The sequence below is a fragment of the Balaenoptera musculus genome, chromosome 6 (assembly GCF_009873245.2).
Source record: "Balaenoptera musculus isolate JJ_BM4_2016_0621 chromosome 6, mBalMus1.pri.v3, whole genome shotgun sequence".
NCBI classification, from domain to species: Eukaryota; Metazoa; Chordata; class Mammalia; order Artiodactyla; family Balaenopteridae; genus Balaenoptera; species Balaenoptera musculus.
The window spans coordinates 92,441,167-92,463,878 of record NC_045790.1 but is presented as its reverse complement, the minus strand read 5'-3'; the positions used below and the strand labels follow the sequence as shown (position 1 = coordinate 92,463,878).

The 22,712-nt window shown below is 49.1% G+C and overlaps 1 protein-coding gene across 5 annotated transcripts in view; it reads left to right on the top strand.

Moving 5' to 3' along the window:
• Positions 1–2,029: 2,029 nt before the first annotated feature.
• EPB41L4B (erythrocyte membrane protein band 4.1 like 4B) overlaps positions 2,030–22,712 on the top strand; it is a 143,955-nt gene continuing 123,272 nt past the window's right edge. For all 5 annotated transcript variants that reach the window (XM_036855406.1, XM_036855405.1, XM_036855407.1 and 2 more), the window contains exon 1: positions 2,030–2,922. In XM_036855406.1, the coding sequence (XP_036711301.1) occupies positions 2,620–2,922 (303 nt within the window). In that variant the 5' untranslated portion in view covers positions 2,030–2,619. The remainder of the gene's footprint in view (positions 2,923–22,712) is intronic.

Genomic DNA, 22,712 nt, shown 5'->3' with positions numbered 1-22,712 from the left:
ACTATGACAGTGCCAAGAGGCTTTGAAAACTGTAGTGCACCAAACTAATATGATTTAACACTGCACTTGTATGCGTTTCCTATCACTGCTGGAATAAATCACCACAAACCTAGTGGTTTAAAGCAACGCAAATGTATTATCTTACAATTCTGGAGGTCAGAAGTCAGAGATGGATTTTACAGTCTGTGTTAAAAACAAAGGCTACGTTCCTTCTGGAATATCTAGGGAATAATCTGTTCCTTGCCTTTTCCAGCTTCTAGCAGCTACCTGCATTCCTTGGCTCCTGAATGCATCACTCTGACTTCTGCTGCCATTGTCACATCACCTTCTCTGTCTCTGACCCTCCTGCCTCCTTCTTATAAGGACCCGTGTGATTATATTGGTCCCAGCCAGATAACCCAGGATAATCTCCCCACCTCAAACTCCTTAATTTAGTCACATCTGCAAAGTCCCTTATGCTATGTTCGGGAACATATTCACAGGTTCTGGGGATTGAGATGTGGACATCTTTGGGGGGCCATTATTCAGACTACCACAGCACTCCTGGGCTATATAGTGTGAAATGGGCTATCCTTAGAAACCAGTAAGCAGACTGGGCTACCTTTGAACACCAGCTTGCTGATGGTATTCTATTAAGTCAAGTCTTGGGGGAGGGGAGCAGAGTGGGTATTGGAAGGCTGATTGCAGGTGCCCCCTCAGAATACACTGCCACCCGGTAGATCCCTGTAGAGTCATAAAGGAAACACTAGGCAACAAGTGAAGGTACTGGCTGCTGCCATTCAGGAGCTCTGAGATCTCGGGCAAGGATATTACTTCTCTAAGAAGTCCCAAACTCCACCTAAGTCAGTGGGGACGAAGAGAACTACCTGGAAAGGTTGGAGTGAGGCTAATGAAAATATCGTCCATGAAATCACCTAAGACAGTGCCTGATCCTCAGTAAATGGCGATTTTGGAATGCCTCCTGAATTCACCCCTCCCTTTCTCTTTCCCCTTTGCTGTGGCCACTGCCTCCGTCCAGGCCTCTCAGAAACCATCATCGCTTGCCAATCATGCCACATGCCTCAGCTTGGCCGTGGTTAGGAGCAACAGCTTTAAATCCCAGCAAACGAGCCCCTATTAACCATGAAATCTGGAGCAAGTCTTTTAAGCTCTCTAAGCTTCAATTTCCTCCTCCGTACAATGGGGATAAAACCGACTGTGGAACCAGGCTGTCCTGAGGATTTAGTGAGATGATGAATGGGAAGGGCTTAGCATAGTGTCAGGCACACACACACACACAAAGCAGTGTTATTCTTCTCAAGAGGCCTGACCTCCTTTCAGCCACACTGAAACCCACTTCTCCCTGAACCAGGCCTTGAACATGTATACCTGAGGGGCACTGTTTATAAACCCTTCCCTCCGCCTCCGATATTCTGTGTGTCCTATACTATCCTCCTCATGCCTCAGTTCTACTCTGCTTCTCAGTAACTTGTGCAAGCTTTACTAGCCTTCTCAGTTATGGTTATTTATGCAGGCCTCTGCCTCGATACTGGACACGAGTTCCCTGAGGAAAGGTGTTCTTCTGTGTAGTCGGTTGGAAAAGTACACCCCCTCCTTGCCTGGCCTCAATTTCCTTATTTGGAATGAGCCCATTGGACTGTGATGGCAGAAAGGGCCCTTCCAGCTCTGAGATCTTAAACTGACAGAACTTTAAGTAGCAGGGACCTGGTAGATTACCTAGTTCACCCCTATCCTTTTCCAGAAGGGGAAAGTGAGGGCCTGGTAGGGCCTTCGCTTAATGCGCTTCTCTCTCTGGCCTCCCAGGCAAGGCTCCCCCGAGGGCATGCAGCCCGTTTTCCTAACTAGGCAAGGGGAGACTCTCCGGCGTCTTCAGGGCTCGCGGCGCCGGAAACACGTGTGTGCTCACCTACGTGTACACACGTGAGCACACCTACAGCAGCAGGGGGCGCTCGGGCCGGCAGGGGGCAGCACAGACCCGGTTTGCAAATACCCGGCGCAGCCCCGAGGGAGGAGGGCGTGCTGCAGTCCCGGCGGCTGTAGCGGCGGTGGCGGCGGAGGCGGCGGCTGTAGGTGCAGCCTCCCAGGTGGGAGGCGGGGGCTGCGGGCGCAGGGAAAGGCGCCTGGGGAGCGGGCGCTCGGCTGGGCCTCCTCGGGCCTGGGCGCGGCGAGTGGGAGCGAGCGCGCCAGGAGCACGCAGGCGCCCTGCTCCGGCTGGCCCTCGGCCGACGCGCGGCGCGGGAGCAGCCCGCAGCCCGCCCCCGCGCCCCCCCAGTCCTCGGGCCGCCCTCGGCCGGCAGTCGGGAGCGGCTCCTTGGCAGCGAGCGCAGGCCGCCGGCCCGGCAGGGCGCGTGGCGGCGGAGGCGGCGGGCGGGACGGCTCCCGGGCCGCCCCGAGCGCGCCCTCCCGCCCGCGGCCACTCGCAGCCGGCGCTGGCCGGGCCGGCGCGCCCCGCAGGCAGCCGAAGCGCGGCCTCGTCCTCGGCGGGAGCGAGCCCCGGTCCGCAGCCGGCGGGAGGCGGCGCGGGCGGCCGCCTGCACTGACGGCGTCGCGGGGCGCTCCTGGGCGGCGGCGCAGCGGCGGCGGCGCAGGGGGCGGAGGCAGGGGACGCCCCCAGCCAGGATGCTGCGGTTCCTGCGCCGGACCTTTGGCCGCCGCTCCATGCAGCGCTACGCGCGGGGCGCGGCAGGGCGCGGGGCCGCCGGCCTGGGGGACGAGCGCGACGGGGGTCCGCGGGGGGGCCCGGCCGCCGCCGCCGTGTCCACGCTGCCCGCCGCGCCCGGGGGCAGCGTGTTCCCGGCCGGCGGCGGGCCCCTGCTCATGGGCTGCGCGGCCGTGCACATCTCCGCCGCCGGGGCCTCCAAGGCCACCCTCTACTGCCGCGTCTTCCTGCTCGACGGGACCGAAGTGAGCGTGGACCTGCCGGTGAGTGACGGGGCCGGTCCGGGACACTGGCTCCCCGCGGCTCTTGGGGCAGCTCCCTTCCCCCGATGTTTCCCTCTGGGGCGCTCCCCTTGTACCTCTCCGGGATCCCCTCCCCCTTCTGCGAGCACTCCTAGTTCTCGTTCCCTCTCGGGCCACCCCGTCCTGCTCTCTTCCGGGACCCCATCCGTGGCCCGCGCCCCAGAGTCCCAAGTCCCCGCCCCCTGGCGCGGGTGACTGGTGTTCCCCTCCTATCCCCCAGGTTCCTGCATCGGCTTTCTCGGTGCTGGATTATTGGTTAGAAAATCTCAAAGCAATGCGGGGCTGCCATGGGGTGGCCCGCTTGCCCCGACAAACTCGCCACCAGGCCTTGGTGGGACGGCAAGGCGAAGAATCCCCCTCGCCTGCTGGCCGGCAGGTGCCCCAAGTTTGGGAGCGAGTCGGGGGACCACTTCTGCTCTCTTCTGTTCCCAGCTCGGTGCTCCACCCCGCCCCCCCCCCCTCCCGGTCCCATCCTAAAGAGCCCCTCTGGCTCGCTGCCTCACAGGCGGCTGGGCGACTTGGGAGCTAACTCTAGAATGGATTCTCGCGGACCAGGCCAACTTTGCACCGGCAGAGCCCCTTTTGGGGCGCTGGGAGTCGGCCCCGGGGTGCTGTCGGGCCTGGGGCGCCGGAATTTCCCCGGGGTCTGTGCGTGGAGCCGTGGAGGCACTCCAGGGCAGCTGCGCCGCGGCCTGAGCCCCGGCCACCCGCCCACAGGTGGTTGCACCCCGCCCCCTCCGGCAGAGAGCTAGGCTGGCGCTGCTGTCCCCGCCTGGGCGTCTGGCTACCAATGTGTCTTTCTAGCCGAAGGGGCCAGATCTGATCAAATCAAATCCGCACATTAGTGGGGCGCCTGCTGTGCACCCGGCGCTGCGGCAGACGGTGCCTTTGGGAATCTGGGTGTGACCGAGGACACAACAACGATTGAGCTTTAGATGAATGTTACAGAGCATCTCGAGGGTTTCAAGGGAAAAAAATAACATACCGGGACTTCGAAAGAAAGCATTTAGGCCTCCTCGGGTGGGGGAAATTGGACGTCATGACAGAACTGGGAATATTGTAAGGGTTGTAGATGGGAAAATGAGAGCCTGCCTGGCCTGGGGTTTAACGTTTCCTTGTGTAGGTTTAATTTTGAGACAGTATCAGTTTATGGCGATTTTATTTTTGTGGTTCCTGGTGCTCTCCATAGGATATCATTTTGTTATGATAATACCCTTTGGGGGCCTTTTTATTCATGGAAAAGGAGCCAACATTCCAGTGCTTAGAACAGTTGTCTTTACAGTAGTATTAAAATGTTACTGCTTCCCCAAGACGGGTCTCTCCAGCTTTTATTCAGCTGGGAGAGGAGGCCTGAAGGGGCCGGGAGGGGCGGGGTGGGGGGAGCCAGTGGTGAGGTGAGTGGGTTGCTTCTGGAGCAGGCAGCTGGTGTGTGGAGAGGATGTGGCGTATTCTGCATCTCGGATCTGGGAAAGGAATGCTCTGGTTTGGAACTTTGACAACGCTCATTGCTGATGGTTTTCTTGTCTGTTCCCCGGGGATGATTCGTTTATAAAATGTACTGCTTCTGTCAGGTTTGTGCGACAGGCTTAAGCGGTGTTTCTGGGATGAAGAATGCAAACCCAGTAAGATGCATGCGTAGTGAATAGACCCAAACAGGTACCGAAATGAACAGGTTGGGACGGGAATGCTGACTTAACCACAGCTGGTGGAACCCTGGCCCAGTGTGAGGGGAGGGGGATTTTGCATCCTGAAAGGTTTCTTCACTTTATTAAAGGCTACTTGACAAAAGAATTCACCAGGTTTTCTTATAATGGCAGATTTTTTATGCTTTAAGATGTTATTTAGTGAACTCCCGATTTTATTTATACAGACACGCGTACGTATATATACCCCGTCCAAAGGCAAATCCAGAGCAAATGCTGGCTTTTGTCATGTGAGCCCTTGCTTGGGGAGGAAAGATGGAGAAGAATAACCAGTGAGCACGGTTCATCGATTTAAAGATTTATTAGGTATTAGAACTGCATCGCACAGTCTCCTATGCTCATCTTCCCAGATCATAGTTTTAGTTCCTCTATTTAATTCTCAGAGTTACAAGGTGAGCTCCAGGCGGCCAGCTCCCCATGAATCTGTAGCATGCGTGCTCCTTCTCAGCGCATTTCAACAAGCTCACTTTTTATGCTGTCCTTTTTGGCATTTAGTCCCACGGGTCATTATTCTCATCTCCTGCGTTCCTGGATTTTTACCGCTTCCTGGGCCCCGGGCTTGCTTTGCTGCATGGCGCACAGGATTTACCTTTGACCGCCATCTCCCTAAGCTGGATTGTCTGTCTCCAGTCACTTGCATGGGCACGAAGCACACTTGCCAGGCTAACTATAACTCTTTTGTAATTAAAACCCTCTGGTGGTGGTAGCGTCAAGAATTTGTCGCTCAGTATACTAACAGTGGTTATGCATTGTCATAAGCCGTTTTATTAGCCCTAGTCAGGATGCCTATGTTCCAGAATTGCATCGAACACAACACCCCCACTGTGATCGTGCTGGGGCACCTCGGTTTTCAGTTGTCGCCATTTATTGGGCGTCTCCAGTGTGCCAAATGCTGGACTGTGGACCCAAAGGTGAATGAGAGGTGGCCTTGAGGCTCTTGGGAAACACGTGTAGCGGAGTGTCTTTTTATTGTTAAGTGATGCTGAGTGATACGACAGGCTCACCGGACAGGGTGCTGGTGGATGAATTGGGAGGACTTCCCAGAGACTTTGACACTTGAGGCTCTAGGATGTCAAATCCAGTGTCCCTTGTGCATTTAAAAAAAAATTTTTTTTTTAATTTATTTTTTGGCCACACTGAGCGGCTTGTAGGATCTTAGTTCCCCGACCAGGGATCGAACCCGGGTTTGAACCCGGGTCCACGGCAGTGAAAGCCCGAGTCCTAACCATTGGACCACCAGGGAATTCCCCATTTTTAGATTACCTGTTGTGTCAGGGCCACTTCTTGGTCAAGCCACGACCCAGCTGTTATATATAACAAAGGAGGAAGCAAATGACAGGGCCTGGGGCCCCCTCCCCCAGGTGGTGGGCCGCGTCCCCTGGCATGCCTGTGTGTTCTTAACCTTTGCTGTGGATAGTCAGGATCTTTCTTAAAAAAAAATCCATCGGTAATGTGCAGTCTGGAGTGGGCTTGCTGTCCAAACCCAGCTTCCACCCTACAGACCAGAGTGCCACCCTGAGCCATTCCTCTTCAGAAACCCTGGCGCTGCCTTGGAAGGTGCCCCGTGTCCACAGCCCAGCCCTGCCCTGCCCAACCCTCAGGTGTGGTCTGGTCAGAGCAGGCAGGACTCCCTCGGCCTGCCTGAGACTCTCCCCTTCTATTAATGCAGCTGAAGATCCCATCAGTGTGCTTGGCAGCGGTACCCACTGTTGACTCATATTAGCTCTCTGTTGACTAAAGCCCTGGCATCGCTTTTGCTCGCGCGGCTGTTGCTCAGCCCCGTCGCCCCCTCCCCTGCGTGCGCAGTCTTCCAGCAGCTCTGTGTGGAAAGCCGGGAGGGTGTGTGGCTGGCTGGTTAGCACCCCCCCGCCCCCATGCCTTGGAGGGCACGGCCCGTTGGCCAGTGTTGCATTTGGTGCAGTTGCTTTCACTGTCCCTGGAGCTCCGCAGTGACTTGTATGGTACAGGGCAAGCACGGAGAGTTTCAGGGTAGGAAGATGCATGTTTGAGTCTTGGCAACTGGGCTGTGCAGCCCTGGGCTACTTGAATCTCGATTTTCTGGTCTTTAAAATGGGACGATTACATGACAAAAAGGATATGAAAAGCCTCAGGAAACAGCAGGGTGCTGAAGGGTTGCTAGTAGGTTGTAATCTTACACACATCTCAGTGCCTTCTCTTTGACCTGTGAAAAGTGATTGGGAAGTTTTCTAGAAATGAACACTAAAGAAAAAAAAAAGGCTGGGAATTCCCTGGTGGTCCAGTGGTTAGGACTCCGTGTTTTTACTGCCAAGGGCCCCGGTTCGATCTCTGGTCGGGGAGCTAAGATCCCGCAACATGTGCGGTGTGTACCCCCCCCCCAAAAAAAAAAAAAAACGGTGCCAGGAAGCCTAAACAGAGCCCAGTGCCGTTTGGCGGGGCCGGGGGTGGGGCTTGATTGAATGTGGGGGGACTGAATAGTGGACTGTAGCTTGGAGGGCAGGGGTATCTTCACCCTCAGTGGTGGGAAGAAATGGGGAACTACATAAGGCCCTAGGAAATAGGAGAAGGCAGCTCTTCATTTCCATCCTCTCCCAAGGTTCTGGCTGCCATGGACACCCTGCCTTATCCCAGACCTCTGGGTGACTTGCCTTTTCCTGCTTCTGAGGGAAGGTATTGGCTCAAGGTGGCCCTTCAGGGCTTACCCTGCCCCCATCTCCAACCCCCCCAGACCGTGAATGAGACCGTGGGGAGCTTTGGATAACTGTGTGGGTCATGGGTTTGTGTATTTTTTTAAAATACCTTTGTTTTAAAAGTAGGGCTGCTGGCGAAGGAGGGGAGTGGGCCAGAGAGGTGGATGGTGAACATCCTTCCCAAGTGGGATAGAGGTGCGATCTCTAACTCTGGTTCCCCACTTGCTGGATTGTTGGTGTTAATATGCAGGGAGGGGGTGTCTGCCAGCCTCTCCAGTGCCAGTAACATGACCCTGCGCTGGGCCAGGACTGAACAAATATTAACTTGCTAAGCACTTTCACGTGCATAATCTCATTGAATTCTGTTGCTAGTGCACTGTTGTGGATGAAGGCACAGGTCTGTTTAATTCTGAAATAGCAAAAGGTTGGGGGCGCGGGTACTGGGAGGTAGAACTTTCCCTTACATTCTTGCATAGGGACTTAGAAAAAAATCCACTCCTTCACCACAGAAATCCTCCGCCCACAGTTTGTCCTCAAAACACGTGTCCCGTCCTTCTCCGCTGCCTGACTCCTGTTGCCAGCCTCCTCCACGCTGCCTGGAGCGTTTCTCCTGCAGGAATCTGGTTCCTTGCACTTGGGTTTCCTCCTCGGGCCGTGGCAGCTGCCTGCGGGCAGGGTCAGCTGCTGATTCATCTTGGTGTTTTTCTTCAGGTTGGCATGTGCTTTCCTCCCCCACTTGCATTTCACAGGAGAACATGTTGGCAGCAGAAAGATTAGAAAATATAGAGAAGCAAGAGAAGTTAAAAAGATCTAAAATCACATCAGAGATAATAAGCACTTTTAAAATTGTGGTGTGTGTCCATCTGTACTTTTCTCTTTGTTTTTAGATATGAATCTTATTTTAAGTGACGACTTTACATGGGTTGATGAAAGTAAAGTCTCTTTCCCCACCCCTTCAGCACAAATGAATCGGGACCTAGACCCCAAGTTTGTGTCTCTTTAGGGTGGGACCCTTTTCCCCCCCTTTACAGTCCCTGGGACCGTAGCTGGGGCGGGGAGCCCCCTGTGGCCGTCTGAGCTGTGTGCCCCCTACTGCCTGGCTAAGAAGAGGGCTCCCCATCCCTGGAGCCCTTCCCCACCAATCACCTCTGCTCTCTGGCAGGTTAACGTCCTGTTGATGGGGCCACAAAGTCCCCTTGCATCTGAGGGCTTGTGTTCTGAACACCTGCTTTGGGGTGGTGACCACTCTCGCCTGCCCAGGGATGCCCAGGCTCTGTTACCAGCTGAGGCTGATCTGGCAGAGGCGGGTGGGTGAACTTGCAGCATCCCAGGTGTGCCCCCTCTGCCCTAGGGCCCCTTCGTCTCCTTCTGCAACCTCTTCGGCTTCTCTCTGCAGCTGGATGTATCTCACTAGTCCCACTTGATTTTAATTTCTGGTTTATTTTTGTTTTCCAAAATGTTTTTGTTTGCCCACTTGTTTTCTTCAGTCGGCATAGACTTGTTGAGCACTTACCCTGCATGAAGCGTTCGGGAGGGGTACAGGAGGGATGAGAGAGTCCCAGTCTAGAAGGGGAGACAGTGTAAATATACTAGATAACTCGGAACTCCACATGAGGTAGTACGGGGGGTGAGCGATTGAACTGTGGTGTGGATTTGGAGAAGGTTTGATGCCCAAAGTGACATCGAGTTGTCCCGAAGGTTGCCTGGGAGTTCAGCTGTTAGATTTGGTCAGAGGCGTTGGGGCAGAGGAAACAGCAGGTGCAGACGCATGGAGGATGGGGGCCAGAAAACTCCACTTGCTGGACTTGGGGCTCCTTGGGGTCAGGGAGGATTATGAGCTCCAGCTATGTCCCTGAGTCTTGAAGGAGTAAGTGAGGAACCTGTGAAGCACAGAGGAGGGTCTCAGGCCAGTAAGAGCCAGGGGTCACTGTGTGTCGGTCCTGTGCTAATTGCTTAAGTGACTGTTTTGTTGGACCCTCACAGAACCTCTTTTGGTGGTTACTGTTGTTAGCCCTGATTTGTGAGGGGGAGAATCAGGGCTTAGCAGGCTGGGTAAGAAACTTGCCCGTGTCACATAGCAAAGGCAGACTCTAGCTTCGAGCTCGGGTAGTCTGCCGGCAGATGGTTTGTGTCCTCTGACCCAGGACTGGGCATGCGAGGGGTGGGAGCGGGGGGGTTCTGAGCCTGCCCCAGAGGCCCCGAGGTGGGTGGGGACCCTGAGCCTCAGAAGGGTGTCCTCCTTTCCAGGCCACTTGGGGTTTCCAGACATCGGATTCACACCTGTAGTCATATTCAGTGAGTGTAGTTTCGCCCAGAGTGCATTCTGGTCTGAGGCCCATAGTTCTTCAACACTGAGGTTGGAAGTAGGCTACATTTTTTAAAAGTGTTTGATAGAACAACACTAAAATTATCACAAAGAAAAGCATTTTACATATTCCCATCCTGCTGCATAGCAACTGGTTGGTTTCGCTGCTCCCTTCAATCTTTGCGCTTTTGCATACATGTTTATAAACATGGTGTGCATTCTTGTGTATCCTTTTTTAATTTTTTTAAATTTTCTTCCTCCTCTCCGAGCCTTCCAGACATACTTCTCACCCAGTTTGGTGCCCTCTTGTTGTGCTTATTCTGGATTACTTAAATTAGCCCCTCATGCTCTGTGTGTGTGTGTGTGTGTGTGTGTGTGTCTGTGTGTGTGTGTAGTAATACCTGTCTCTGCCTGCCTCTTGGGGTTGAAGGTTGGTATGCAAAGCACCTGGTATCTTACCTGTTAGGCATGCCTACCCCCACAGGCTCGCAGAATCTGTGTTACTTCTCTTAGTTGCCACCATCCGGGAAGGTGTTATTATCCCCTTTACACACACGGTCTCAGGGAGCAGTTGGTCCTGGGCCAGCTGTAAGTGTGGTGGAGCCAGAATCGAATCTAGGTTTCCTGACTTGTCCTCCACTGCTCTTCCCCCGTGCGGTGCACACCTGGCTTTCCTGTTTGAAAGGTGTGCTCCTTGGAACGCCTGGGGAAGGTCAGAATCCTTTGTAATTTGATGGGTCAGAATTTCATGCCATAAACCGCCCTGTCTTTCCTGGAACTTTTTGCTTTTCAGCATCTCTGGCATTTGGGTTCTGTCTACCATTTCTCAGCAATTTTTGCAGGTTCTTTTTCCCCAAAGTCATAGTTGGCTGAGTGCCCAGAATTTCCTGCTTGAAGTTGAGACCTGGAGGGTGACCTCCCCAGGGCCCTGTGCCAGTGGTGGCATCATCCGGAGCATCTTTGTTTCCCAGCACTGAGCCTGGTCCCAGGGGTGGGATTGCCCAGGCAGCTGGCCCGGCGGGGAGGACGTGGACTGACAGGCTCCCCGGGTGCCTGCAGGGTCGGCATCCCTCGGCTCTGTGGTGTCTCTTCCAGGCCCGTTTCCCGTCTGAATGCTGTTGTTATCCGTGTCCTACCTTACGTGTGCTCAAGGGGGTTGAGGTAGGCCTGATGGCACCTCTCCTTTATCCTACCAGTTTGCTTGCTCAGCTGCACCTTCCTTGAGTTACGGATTTTTAAAAATTGTGGTCATATGTAAGTAGCATAAAATTTACCATTTTAACCATTTTTAGGTGTACGGTTCAGTGGCATTGAGTACATTGACATTGTTGTGCAACCATCACCACTATCCATCTCCAGAATGTTTTCATCATCCCAAATTAAAACTCAGTGCCCACTAAACACGAAGTCCCCATTCCTCTTTCCCCGTAGCCCCTGGTAACCTCTAGTCTGCTTTCTGTCTCTATGAATCTGACTACTCTTAGTACCTCCTATAAGTGGAATCATACAGTACTTGTTTCTTTGTGTCTGGCTTCTTTCACTCAGCATAATGTCTTCAAGTCCATCCATGTCGTAACATGTATCAGAATTTCCTTCCTTTATAAGGCTGAATAGTATTCCAATGTATGGATATGCCACATTTTGTTGACCCGTTCATCCAAGTTTCAGACTTTTCTGCACATCCGGGCCTTGCCTGTTCACCAGTGGCACTGCCGTCAGAGACTTGGATGTCCCCAGCACTCTCCCTGGGGGTTTTGTTCTTGGCATTCTGGCACCCGCTCGCCTGGGGCTCATTTTATTTTATTTTATTTATTTTGGCTGTGCCAGGTCTTAGTTGCAGTGCTCGGGATCTTCGTTGCAGCATGCGACTCTTAGTTGCGGCATGAGTGCAGGATCTAGTTTCCCGACCAGGGATCGAACCTGGGCCCCCTGCATTGGGAACGCAGAGTCTTACCCACTGGACCACCAGGGAAGTCCCTGGACTCATCCTCCCAGTTGTCTGGTCTTTTGTCTGAGTTGCTCAGTGTTGGCAGGTCCTCTGTCCAGTCATTCTTTACATCTTTTAATGATGAAATACAAATCCAAAAGAGTATCTGTAACATGACTAGTTCTAAAGAAAAATAATACGGTGAACATCCGGGTACCCACCACCCAGCTTAAGAACAAAGAGCATCGCCAGTGCTGTTAATGGCCCCCAATGCTCCTCCCCAGTGACCTTCCCCTCCCTCCTGCTCTCCTGAAGTTTGTCTCTCATCCCTTTTTTGATGAGTTTGCCTCATACGTGTGTTTCTCTAAATGATTATTGTTAGTCCTGCATGTTAGTGAACTTTATAGTAAATGGATTTTTCACTCAATACTGTGTCTGTGAGAGATTCATCCGTATCGATGAGGTAACTGTAGTTCTTGCTGCGCTGCATGAATATACCAGAATATAGTTATCCTTTGTCGGTGGACATTTGGGATGTTTTCAGTTTGGAGCTGTTAGAAAAAAATGCTGCTTTGAACCTTCTGGAATTGGTCTTCCTGGTGCACATATGCTCGCAAGTGTCTCTCCTGGGTGTGTACCAGTGGCTGGGAGGGTGGCAGGCAGGGCCTGTTAAGATCATGCGAAATTGTTTTCTCCAGAGTCCCAGCAGCACATAAAAGCGTCTGCTAATCTGTTCTTCAGCCCTTGGCATTGGACAGCTTTTCTGTTTTATTTTAGCAGTCTCGTGGGAGTTAGTAGGAACTCATTGTGGTCTTCACTTTTCCCCAGTTGTTGATGGGGTGGAGTATCTTTGCCTGTGTTATGAACCATGAACGTATTTCCTCCTGGTATGCCTTGTTCTATGATGTTTGCCTGTTTTTTAGTTGCGTTGTATTTTTCTCACCACGTTCAGCTCACTGCCTGCTGGCCTTGATGAGATTGTCTCCTATACCCACTTCCTCTTCCGAGGTCACCTCAATGGAACAAAGGAGAACACTTCTCTGTAAGCCCCCCCTTGCGGGCCTTTCCTCACGAAGCAGGAATTAACGTTTTGTCTTCCATTTTGCTGTGAATGAGCTGAAGTCTGTTGCTGCTGGTGGCTTTTGGTGAGCAGTTGCAGCATCTGTGGTATTCATTCAATTCTGCCTACTTTTTTTCCCCCAGTTTTTATTAATTGAAATTTTAAATGCAGTCAAAAGGACAGAGAACCCCAAGTACCCATCATACAATGAACATAATCCAAGTACCCATTGTTAAGCTTCATCTTTTATTAATGTGGCCCCTCTCTTTTCATCTGTATCTTCACCTCTGTTACTTCCCAATTCTTTTAAAACAAATTCCAAAACAAAGTCCCAATTATCTAGAAGATAAGGGCTGTGTTTTTTTAAATAGTCACAGTATTATTAAAACACCTAGAGAGGGCAGACAGCAGAAGCAAGAAGAACTACAATCCTGCAGCCTGTGGAACAAAAACCACATTCACAGAAAGATAGACAAGATGAAAAGGCAGAGGGCTCTGTACCAGATGAAGGAACAAGATAAAACCCCAGAAAAACAACTAAATGAAGTGGAGATAGGCAACCTTCCAGAAAAAGAATTCAGAATAACGATAGTGAAGAGGATCCAGGACCTCGGAAAAAGAATGGAGGCAAAGATCGAGAATATGCAAGAAATGTTTAACAAAGACCTAGAAGAATTAAAGGACAAACAAACAGAGATGAACAATACAATAACTGAAATGAAGACTACACTAGAAGGAATCAATAGCAGAATAACTGAGGCAGAAGAACGGATAAGTGACTTGGAAGACAGAATGGTGGAATTCACTGCTGTGGAACAGACTAAAGAAAAAAGAATGAAAAGAAATGAAGACAGCCTAAGAGACCTCTGGGACAACATTAAATGCAACAACATTCGCATTATAGGGGTCCCAGAAGGAGAAGAGAGAGAGAAAGGACCAGAGAAAATATTTGAAGAGATAATAGTCGAAAACTTCTCTAACATGGGAAAGGAAATAGCCACCCAAGTCCAGGAAGTGCAGCAAGTCCCATACAGGATAAATCCAAGGAGAAACATGCTGAGACACATAGTAATCAAATTGGCAAAAATTAAAGACAAAGAAAAATTATTGAAAGCAGCAAGGGAAAAATGACAAATAACATACAAGGGAACTCCCATAAGGTTAACAGCTGATTTCTCAGCAGAAACTCTACAAGCCAGAAGGGAGTGGCATGGTATACTTAAAGTGATGAAAGGGAAGAACCTACAACCAAGATTACTCTACCCGGCAAGGATCTCATTCAGATTCGATGGAGAAATCAAAAGCTTTACAGACAAGCAAAAGCTAAGAGAATTCAGCACCACCAAACCAGCTCTACAACAAATGCTAAAGGAACTTCTCTAAGTGGGAAACACAAGACAAGAAAAGGACCTACAAAAACAAACCCAAAACAATTAAGAAAATGGTCATAGGAACATACATATCAATAATTACCTTAAATGTGAATGGATTAAATGCCCCAACCAAAAGACATAGACTGGCTGAATGGATACAAAAACAAGACCCATATATATGCTGTCTACAGGAGACCCACTTCAGACCTAGGGACACATACAGACTGAAAGTGAGGGGATGGAAAAAGATATTCCATGCAAATGGAAATCAAAAGAAAGCTGGAGTAGCAATACTCATATCAGACAAAATAGACTTTAAAATAAAGAATGTTACAAGAGACAAGGAAGGACACTACATAATGATCCAGGGATCAATCCAAGAAGAAGCTATAACAATTATAAATATATATGCACCCAACATAGGAGCACCTCAATACATAAGGCAACTGCTAGCAGCTATAAAAAAGGAAATCGACAGTAACACAATAGTAGTGGGGGACTTTAACACCTCACTTACACCAATGGACATGTCATCCAAAATGAAAATAAATAAGGAAACAGAAGCTTTAAATGACACAATAGACCAGATAGATTTAATTGATATTTATAGGACATTCCATCCAAAAACAGCAGATTACACTTTCTTCTCAAGTGCGCACAGAACATTCTCCAGGATAGATCACATCTTGGGTCACAAATCAAGCCTCAGTAAATTTAAGAAAATTGAAATCATATCAAGCATCTTTTCTGACCACACCGCTATGAGATTAGAAATGAATTACAGGGAAAAAAACGTAAAAAACACAAACACATGGAGACTAAACAATACGTTACTAAATAACTAAGAGATCACTGAAGAAATCAAAGAGGAAATCAAAAAATACCTAGAGACAAATGACAATGAAAACACGACGACCCAAAACCTATGGGATGCAGCAAAAGCAGTTCTAAGAGGGAAGTTTATAGCTATACAAGCCTACCTCAAGAAACAAGAAAAATCTCAAGTAAACAATCTGACCTTACACCTAAAGGAACTAGAGAAAGAAGAACAAACAAAACCCAAAGCTAGCAGAAGGAAAGAAATCATAAAGATCAGAGTAGAAATAAATGAAATAGAAACAAAGAAAACAATAGCAAAGATCAAGAAAACTAAAAGCTGGTTCTTTGAGAAGATAAACAAAATTGATAAACCATTAGCCAGACTCATCAAGAAAAAGAGGGAGAGGACTCAGATCAATAAAATTAGAAATGAAAAAGGAGAAGTTACAACAGACACCGCAGAAATACAAAGCATCCTAAGAGACTACTACAAGCAACTCCAATATCACTGATGAATATAGATGCAAAAATCCTCAACAAAATACTAACAAACAGAATCCAACAACACATTAAAAGGATCATACACCATGATCAAGTGGGATTTATCCCAGGGATGCAAGGATTCTTCAATGTACGCAAATCAATCAATGTGATACACCATATTATCAAATTGATGAATAAAAACCATAAAAAAAAACACCTAAAAATAATTAACAATTGTTTTTTAGTCTCAGATATATAGTCAGTGTTCAGATTTTCTTATTTGGTTGTCACAAGGTCCTTTCATTGTATTTGGTTGATATTCTATCTAAAGCTCTTTAAGAATTTTTTTAAATGTTATTTTTCCTTGCTCTATTGAGGCATAATTGACAAATAAAAATGGTATATATTTGAGACGTAAAGCGTGGTGATGTGATATACGTTTGCATTACAAAATGGTTACTGTGCATCGAGCTAATTAACATATCTGTCACCTCGCCAGTCACCATTTCTTTGTGTGTGTATCTTAGCAGATTTCAAGGATACTCTACGTTATAATGAACTATCGTCATCATGCTGTCATTTAGATCCCCAGAACTTACTTATCTTAAAACTGAAAGTTTGTGTCCTTTGACCAACATTATCTCATTTTTCCCTGTCCCACAATTTCTCTAAAGCTCTTAGTCTAGAGTTTTCCCTTCTCCCCTCCTTTTTCCCCATCTATTTGTTGAAGAAGCTGGGCCATCTGTCCTAGAGTTTCCCACTCTCTGGATTTCCTTGATGGCATCCTCAATATTTGGTTACCTTGGGGTACAGTTGGTACAGGCATTATTTAAAGCATCTGACTCAGGGCACACAGAGAACAATAAGATAGGTTCCTTGCCCTCGAGAAGCTTGAGAGGAGACAGGTCATTACACCTGGTATGAAAAGTGTCCTAAGGAGTTTTAAGTAAGCTTAAAGGAAGGGCTAAGGTGGGAGGACTGGGAGGGGAAAATGGGCAACCAGAAGATTTCAGAGAGAAAGCTTTGAGTTCTGAGGACAAGTGGAGAACAGCTTTCCTGGTGGCCAGGTCAGCACATGCAAAGGCACTGAGGCTGGAAATAATACTTCCAAGAGTCCTGCTCCTTGTTCAGCCCCTGCCTGTGAGCCCTGTTATCCTCCTGTCTTTCACTGGATGTTGCTTTTTTGAAAAGGTCCATATTCCTCATCGTTGGAATGTGTTCAGTAGACTTGATTAAAAGAGTCTTTTGTTTTTCTTCTGTTTCTTCATCAGCTCCATGACTGTCGTTTTGAATGTCTCCCTTGACCTTGAGATTCTCTTTTTCTGTAGCTTACTCCTGTTTGGGTTCCTTTACATTCTCCCGTAGGCCCCTAGTGAGCCCTTTCCATCCGTCTCCTGGCCAGAGGTGCCAGCAGACATTTTAAGGAGCAGAGTCAATGAACACTGCAGAGAGAAGGGAGATGGGGCAGACGGTAGGGCAGCGGGAACCACTGAGTTTTACCCCTAAAGGAGCGCTTGAAAGCCTCCTGGTCCAGAGCCTCATTCTGGGATGGCAGGTCTTTCCTACCTGCCTGGGAACATGCAGTCAGCTGCTGCTCACCTGAGGCAAATGAGCAGTAATTAGCATGTAATAAGCGCAGTTTCCTGCACGCAGCCCTCCTGGCTCCTGCGCTCAGTGGCCCAGTGACAGCAGCAGGCCTGTTCGCTTCTCCGAGGCCCCCCTCCCTCTTCCGAAAGCAAGCCGTGGTTCTCCCCTGGCCCAGAAGCAGCATTGCCTGCCGGTGAAATGGCCATGGGCTTCACCCAGGAAAACCCAATACACTGTAAAGCCTCCTGCGGGTTAGTTATTAACCCGCAGTGCACTCTGGCAGCCCCTTCCACAGCATTTCTCTGGCTGTAGTCCTTTGATTGCTCCTGTTTGCTGGGGCCCAAGCCACCTGCCCAGTGAGTGGCCGTCTGTATGAGGTGGCAGCAACAGTGACCGGTCAGAGTCCAGGGAGGGGCCCAGCCTGGCTTGGGACTGGCCCCAGTTCTCGCACACAGGCTGGCAGTGGCAGGTCCCGTGGGTATTCGAGGGAGAGAGTGAGAAGAGGGGATCTGGATGTGGGATGTTTCAATGGGAGAGCCGGGAATCCAGGGTCGAAAGTGTTTGTTCAGGATGCTTCAGTATTCTACATAGGATGTATTTTGCTTTGAAGTCCAGAAGCTTTTAGCTTTGTACTAAAAGCTGTGGCAGATAGTTCCTCTTCATTAAAGAGGCTCCTGAAGAAAAATGCAAAAATTACGTGCTGTCTTCTGAAAGGAAAAGAAGAATTACGTGTACTTGGATTACTGTAATGTGTCATTTATCTTATTAACTCACTTCAGGGGATGAGCACTTCCACATAGATGAGTTTTCCAGAGAGCAGCAGTTCATTCTGTTTACTGACAAGACCTGTTTTATTCCAGCTATTTCATTTATTCATTAAAAACAACAATAAAAAATGATACAAATGAACTTATTTACAAAACAGAAACAGACTCACAGACTTAGAAAACAAACTTATGGTTACCAGAGGGGGAGGGGGGGAGGGATAAATTAGGAGGTTGGGATTAACATATACGCACTACTATATATAAAATAGATAATCGACAAGGACCTACTGTATACCACAGGGAACTCTACTCAATACTCTGTAATAACCTATGTGGGAAGTAGAATCTGAAAAAGAACAGATATATGTATAACTGAATCACTTTGCTGTACACCTGAAACTAACACAACATTGTAAATCAACTGTACTCCAATATAAAGTAAAAATTTTAAAACAACACAAAACAAAAACACAGCAAAACACAAGATCAAAATACAGAAACAGAGAGATCATCTAGTGTGTGTAAGGCACCATGCGAGGAATATGAAATGATCAAAAATGTGGGCCCTGCCTCTAAGGAGCTCATTTGGTGTGGGGTGTGGGATTGTCCTTGAATTGTCCTGCACGTCTCCTGGCCCCCAACTTTGCCTTGGTAGCCCAGGGTCAGCGTGCTAAGGATGTCAAGGTTAAAAGACCCCCCCCCCCCCGAACCCGGCCATGGTTCCAAGCCTCCACATCATCTGGACACTCAGGTGAGCTGTGTATCATGTTCCAGCCTTCACCTTGTCGTTGCTTTACTTCCTGGCTCTGCTGGTGCACACCTGCGACTCTACACCAGGATCACTGGGCATGGGGGGAGGGCCCCCGTCATCAGAATGTGGTGCCACGTGCAGCCAAGTTGGAGAACCAGTGCTCTGCAGGGTCACGTTCTTTACGTTTGTGTAGTGTTTTGGGTTGAGATGGAGCTTTTGCCTTTCGTGGCTTAATGTAATCCTACTCGTAGCACCTCTTTGAGAGAATTGCGGGCATTCCAGTTTTATCGACAGTTCAGCAGCAAGGTTTCTGCCCAGTGTCCCACAGCTAGTAAATGACAGGACCACACCTTAAGCCCTTTTGGGCTCTAAGTTCACTTCTCCCCAGTTCTTCCCCAGGGCTGTCACCCTAGTGGTGCTTGAGCTGCCGTACCCTCACTCCTCACACTTCACTTCTCGCCTGTGTACCTTTGCTGTGTATTCCCTTTCCTCTTGGCTGATTCTTTACCTCATAAGAGTCCAGTCGTCTTTGAGGACCCATCTCAGATGCGACCATGTTTGTGAAGCTTGTCCTGAGCCCCCGCCCCTCCCACCCACCCTTCTCCTCCTGTGTCGTATTCCCTCTCCTGCCTGGGAAGCTGCAGGGCATCGTGCCTTGCATGGGACCTAGTACATTTCATGTCATAGTAGTTATTCATGTAGTAATTTGAGTAATAAATAACATTACTGACTTCTTGTTTTGCAAATGTTTTTCTTTTTATTTTGGTGAAATACAAATAACAACAAAGTTTAACCATTTCGTACATTCGCAGTGTTAGGCAACCATCATTACTATCTAGCTCCAGAGCGTTTTCCTGACCCCTGGATCCATTAAGCAGTCAGTCATTCTCCATTCTCCCCTCTTCCCAGCCTCTGGCAACCACTAATCTGTTTTCTGTCTCTGGATTTGCCAACTCGAGATATTTCAGGTAAGTGGAATCATATAGAATGTGTGGCCTTTTGTGTCTGGCTTTCACGCAGCATAATGTTTTCAAAATATATTGACCATTTACATTATGATTTAAGCACTTTACTGGCTTAGCTCATTGACTCCTCACAACCCTATGCGTTAGATAGTTCCTATTAACATCCTCATCATACAGAGAAAGAGATGGAGGCACAGAGAGGTTAAGCAACATGCTAGAGCACACACAGCACTTAAATGCTCTTGGTCCCTCCACTGTCCTGCTGGTGTCTGCTCTTCCTGCTCTTGACCTTGATCTTTAGAGATTAGAGGTATAAGCTCAACCTATGAAGTTGAATTTGAAGGACAAAAACAAAATTAAAGACAGAATTAATCTACAGCAAAAGAACAAACTATGATGCAGCTCCAGGAGCAGAAACCTCCAGAGGTACCCCACAAGGACTGCAGAACAGAATCAGTGGGGGAGGGGGTGGATTCTACAGTGAAAGGTCTTGGCTTCGTTGGAGTGGTCAGTTTTGTTACAGATTTCTCACTACTGTCAGAGGTCCAGTAGAGGACTATATGTCTAGTATCAGAAGCCAGCTAATGTTCCAGGATCATAGAAATGTTGAGGAATGAGTCTTAAGAACTCCTGAAAGGTAGAGGGGATCCCAACTAGAAGATTTCTTACAAAAGTGGAGCTTACTACGTGCCAGACATAGTTCTGAGCGCTTCTCGTATACTTAAACTCAGTTAATTCTCACGAAAAGTTTACAAGGTAGCCACTGCCCTGTTGCACAGATGAGGAAACAGGTGCAGGACAGTTTAATGTCCCCTCCATGGCCTTGCCACTAGAATGTGGTGGACCCGGGAAGTGTGGTTCCAGCATCCATGGTCTTCATCTTTGTTTTTTTAATCTTGATTTTCTGGTTTTGATTATAACATACCTTTCCTGGAGCAGTGAGAACAGAGCAGCCTAGTTGCTTGAATAGGAAGAAAAAACGGGAAAAACAGAAAAATATTGGTTTTATAAAAAAGAAATGTTACGCTGTCATACTAGTTCTGTACTTTAAAAAAATTTTATTTATTTTTTTGAATTTATTTATCTTTGGCTGCATTGGGTCTTTGTTGCTGTGCGCAGGCTTTCTCTAGTTGCAGCGAGCAGGGGCTACTCTTGGTTGCGGTGCGCGGGCTTCTCCCTGCGGTGGCTTCTCTTATTGCAGAGCACGGGCTCTGGGCGCGTGGGCTTCAGTAGTTGTGGCTCGCGGGCTCTAGAGCGCAGGCTCAGTAGTTGTGGCGCACAGGCTTAGTTGCTCCACGGCCTGTGGGATCTTCCCAGACCAGGGCTCGAACCCGTGCCCCCTGCATTGACAGGTGGATTCTTAACCACTGTGCCACCAGGGAAGCCCTGTACTTTTTTTTAAAATTAAAGCGTACCTATTTATTTTAGAATTTTTAGGAATTATCGATTAAAACGTACAAAATCAAAATCATATAATACCTCCAGTAAGACATCACCACTTCATAACATTTTGGTGGTGTCCCTACCACCTTTTTGCTAAGGATGGATAAAGAAGTTTCTTTCAACAAAAATTCAGTCATGCTCTGTATGCTTTTTTTTTTTTTAATTGTGGTAAAACGTGTTCTTAATCTTTACACTCTACTACCTCTTATATTTGAAGAAAAGCTTGGGGCAATCTGGACCTTGCCAGGGGAAGGAGAAATCTTATCTTTGCAGCCTAGGGAGCAACTGCTCCCTAGTATAGGAGCGTCTGAAATGGCTGTGGTGTGAGAAGGCCCATTACTGGGAATTTATGGCTCATAACAGAACCAGGGTTGGCCACAGGTTTTGATATCCTGCTGAGAACGTCGGGTCTTCACGTGCGTTCTCAGTCTTCATCTCACTTAATCCTTGCCGTGGTCCTCACTGGTCAGCAGTGCGGTGCCATCATCCCCATCTGGCTGGGAAGGCGGCTGAGCCCAGAAAGGTGTATTTGCTCTTTTGACCCTTGGGAGCTCTGCCACCTCATTTTGCTGCTCAGATCGCCTTAATCGCAGGCAGAATGGCTTGGGCACCATCAGAGCCGGACAGCTGAAGCCTTGTAGGGGTTCGTTGGAGGGAGAGGTGGATTTCCGTCGGGGAGGGCTTCAGCGGAGGTGGCTGTGGGGTTCATTTTGACATTGAGTGATGGAGGATTGGCCGTCCAGGTGGAAGAATGGTGTGACCGGCCTTGCTGAAGAGGGCACAAGGAAGATGTGTCTGGGAAACAGAATGCAGCTCAGGGGATGCTGAAGCGGGGGAGATGGGAAGGGAGGCTAGGACCACTGGACGCTTGGAGTTCGGCTCTGGGGTGGTTGAAGGTAGACAGTCAGACTAAGGCTGTTAGCTGTATTGCGGGTCTGAACTAGGGTGGCGTTGGCCATGGACAGAGGGGCAGATGCAATGGAGTCTGAGGACATGGAATCCAATGGATTTGGCGGCTGGATTTAGGAGTGGGATAGATGGGAAGCCAAGCTGTGATCCCCCCATTTTGTGCATGGCAGGTTGGCAGGGTTGAGAACCTGGGGGTGGAGGGGCAGTGGGAAGGGGCCCTAGTACTGTGCTTGCTGGGTCCTTGGTTTTTTTAAAGTTTGCAAATGTAAGGGGTTTTTTTTGCATTTTGTTTCTTTAAGAGGACCGCCAAATGGTATAAACTTTAAGGTGCCATAAAGCCTGGATTCACTCCTGGTTGTATTTTAGTTGAGGCCAGTGTGAGGGCCCAGTGGGTCAGACACCTGGAGAGGAGTGTGGTAAGAGTTTCAGTGCAAGTCACATCCATGGGGCCAGCCGTGAGGCCAAGACGGAGAGGAACAGATGCTGCCAGCCGTAGACTTGTAGAAGCTTGTTCTTGGCCAGGCTCTGGGCTGGGTCGGCCCACACAGTCCCCGAGCACAGGTGCTAGGGTTCCTGTCACCATTGTATACGTGAGCAAAGGAAGGCAGCCTGAGCTCTTGCCCCTCTGCTCTGTTGCCTCCCAAACCTGGGTGGCCTTGATATCTTCAAGGAAGAGTGAATAACAAGAAACACGGGCATTTATTGAGAGCCTCCTATTGGCACAGAACCACACTAGGGGCCAGGTGGATACAAGACTGAGTCAAGGATGCATCTCCTTCCTCAGGTAACTGCTGTTTAGTGAGAAGATGTGTCTTTTGCATTGGCAGAGAAAGCTGCAGGTTTTACCTGCTTTTACCCACTTTTACCCAGTTTTCTCGCTTAAGGAGGAAGAGCCAGGGCAAGAGACAGGGAAAAGAAACCCCAGTGGTCCACCCTGCTTCTCAGAGGACACTGCAGGCCAGAGCTCTGGGATGGCTGTGGCTGCACATT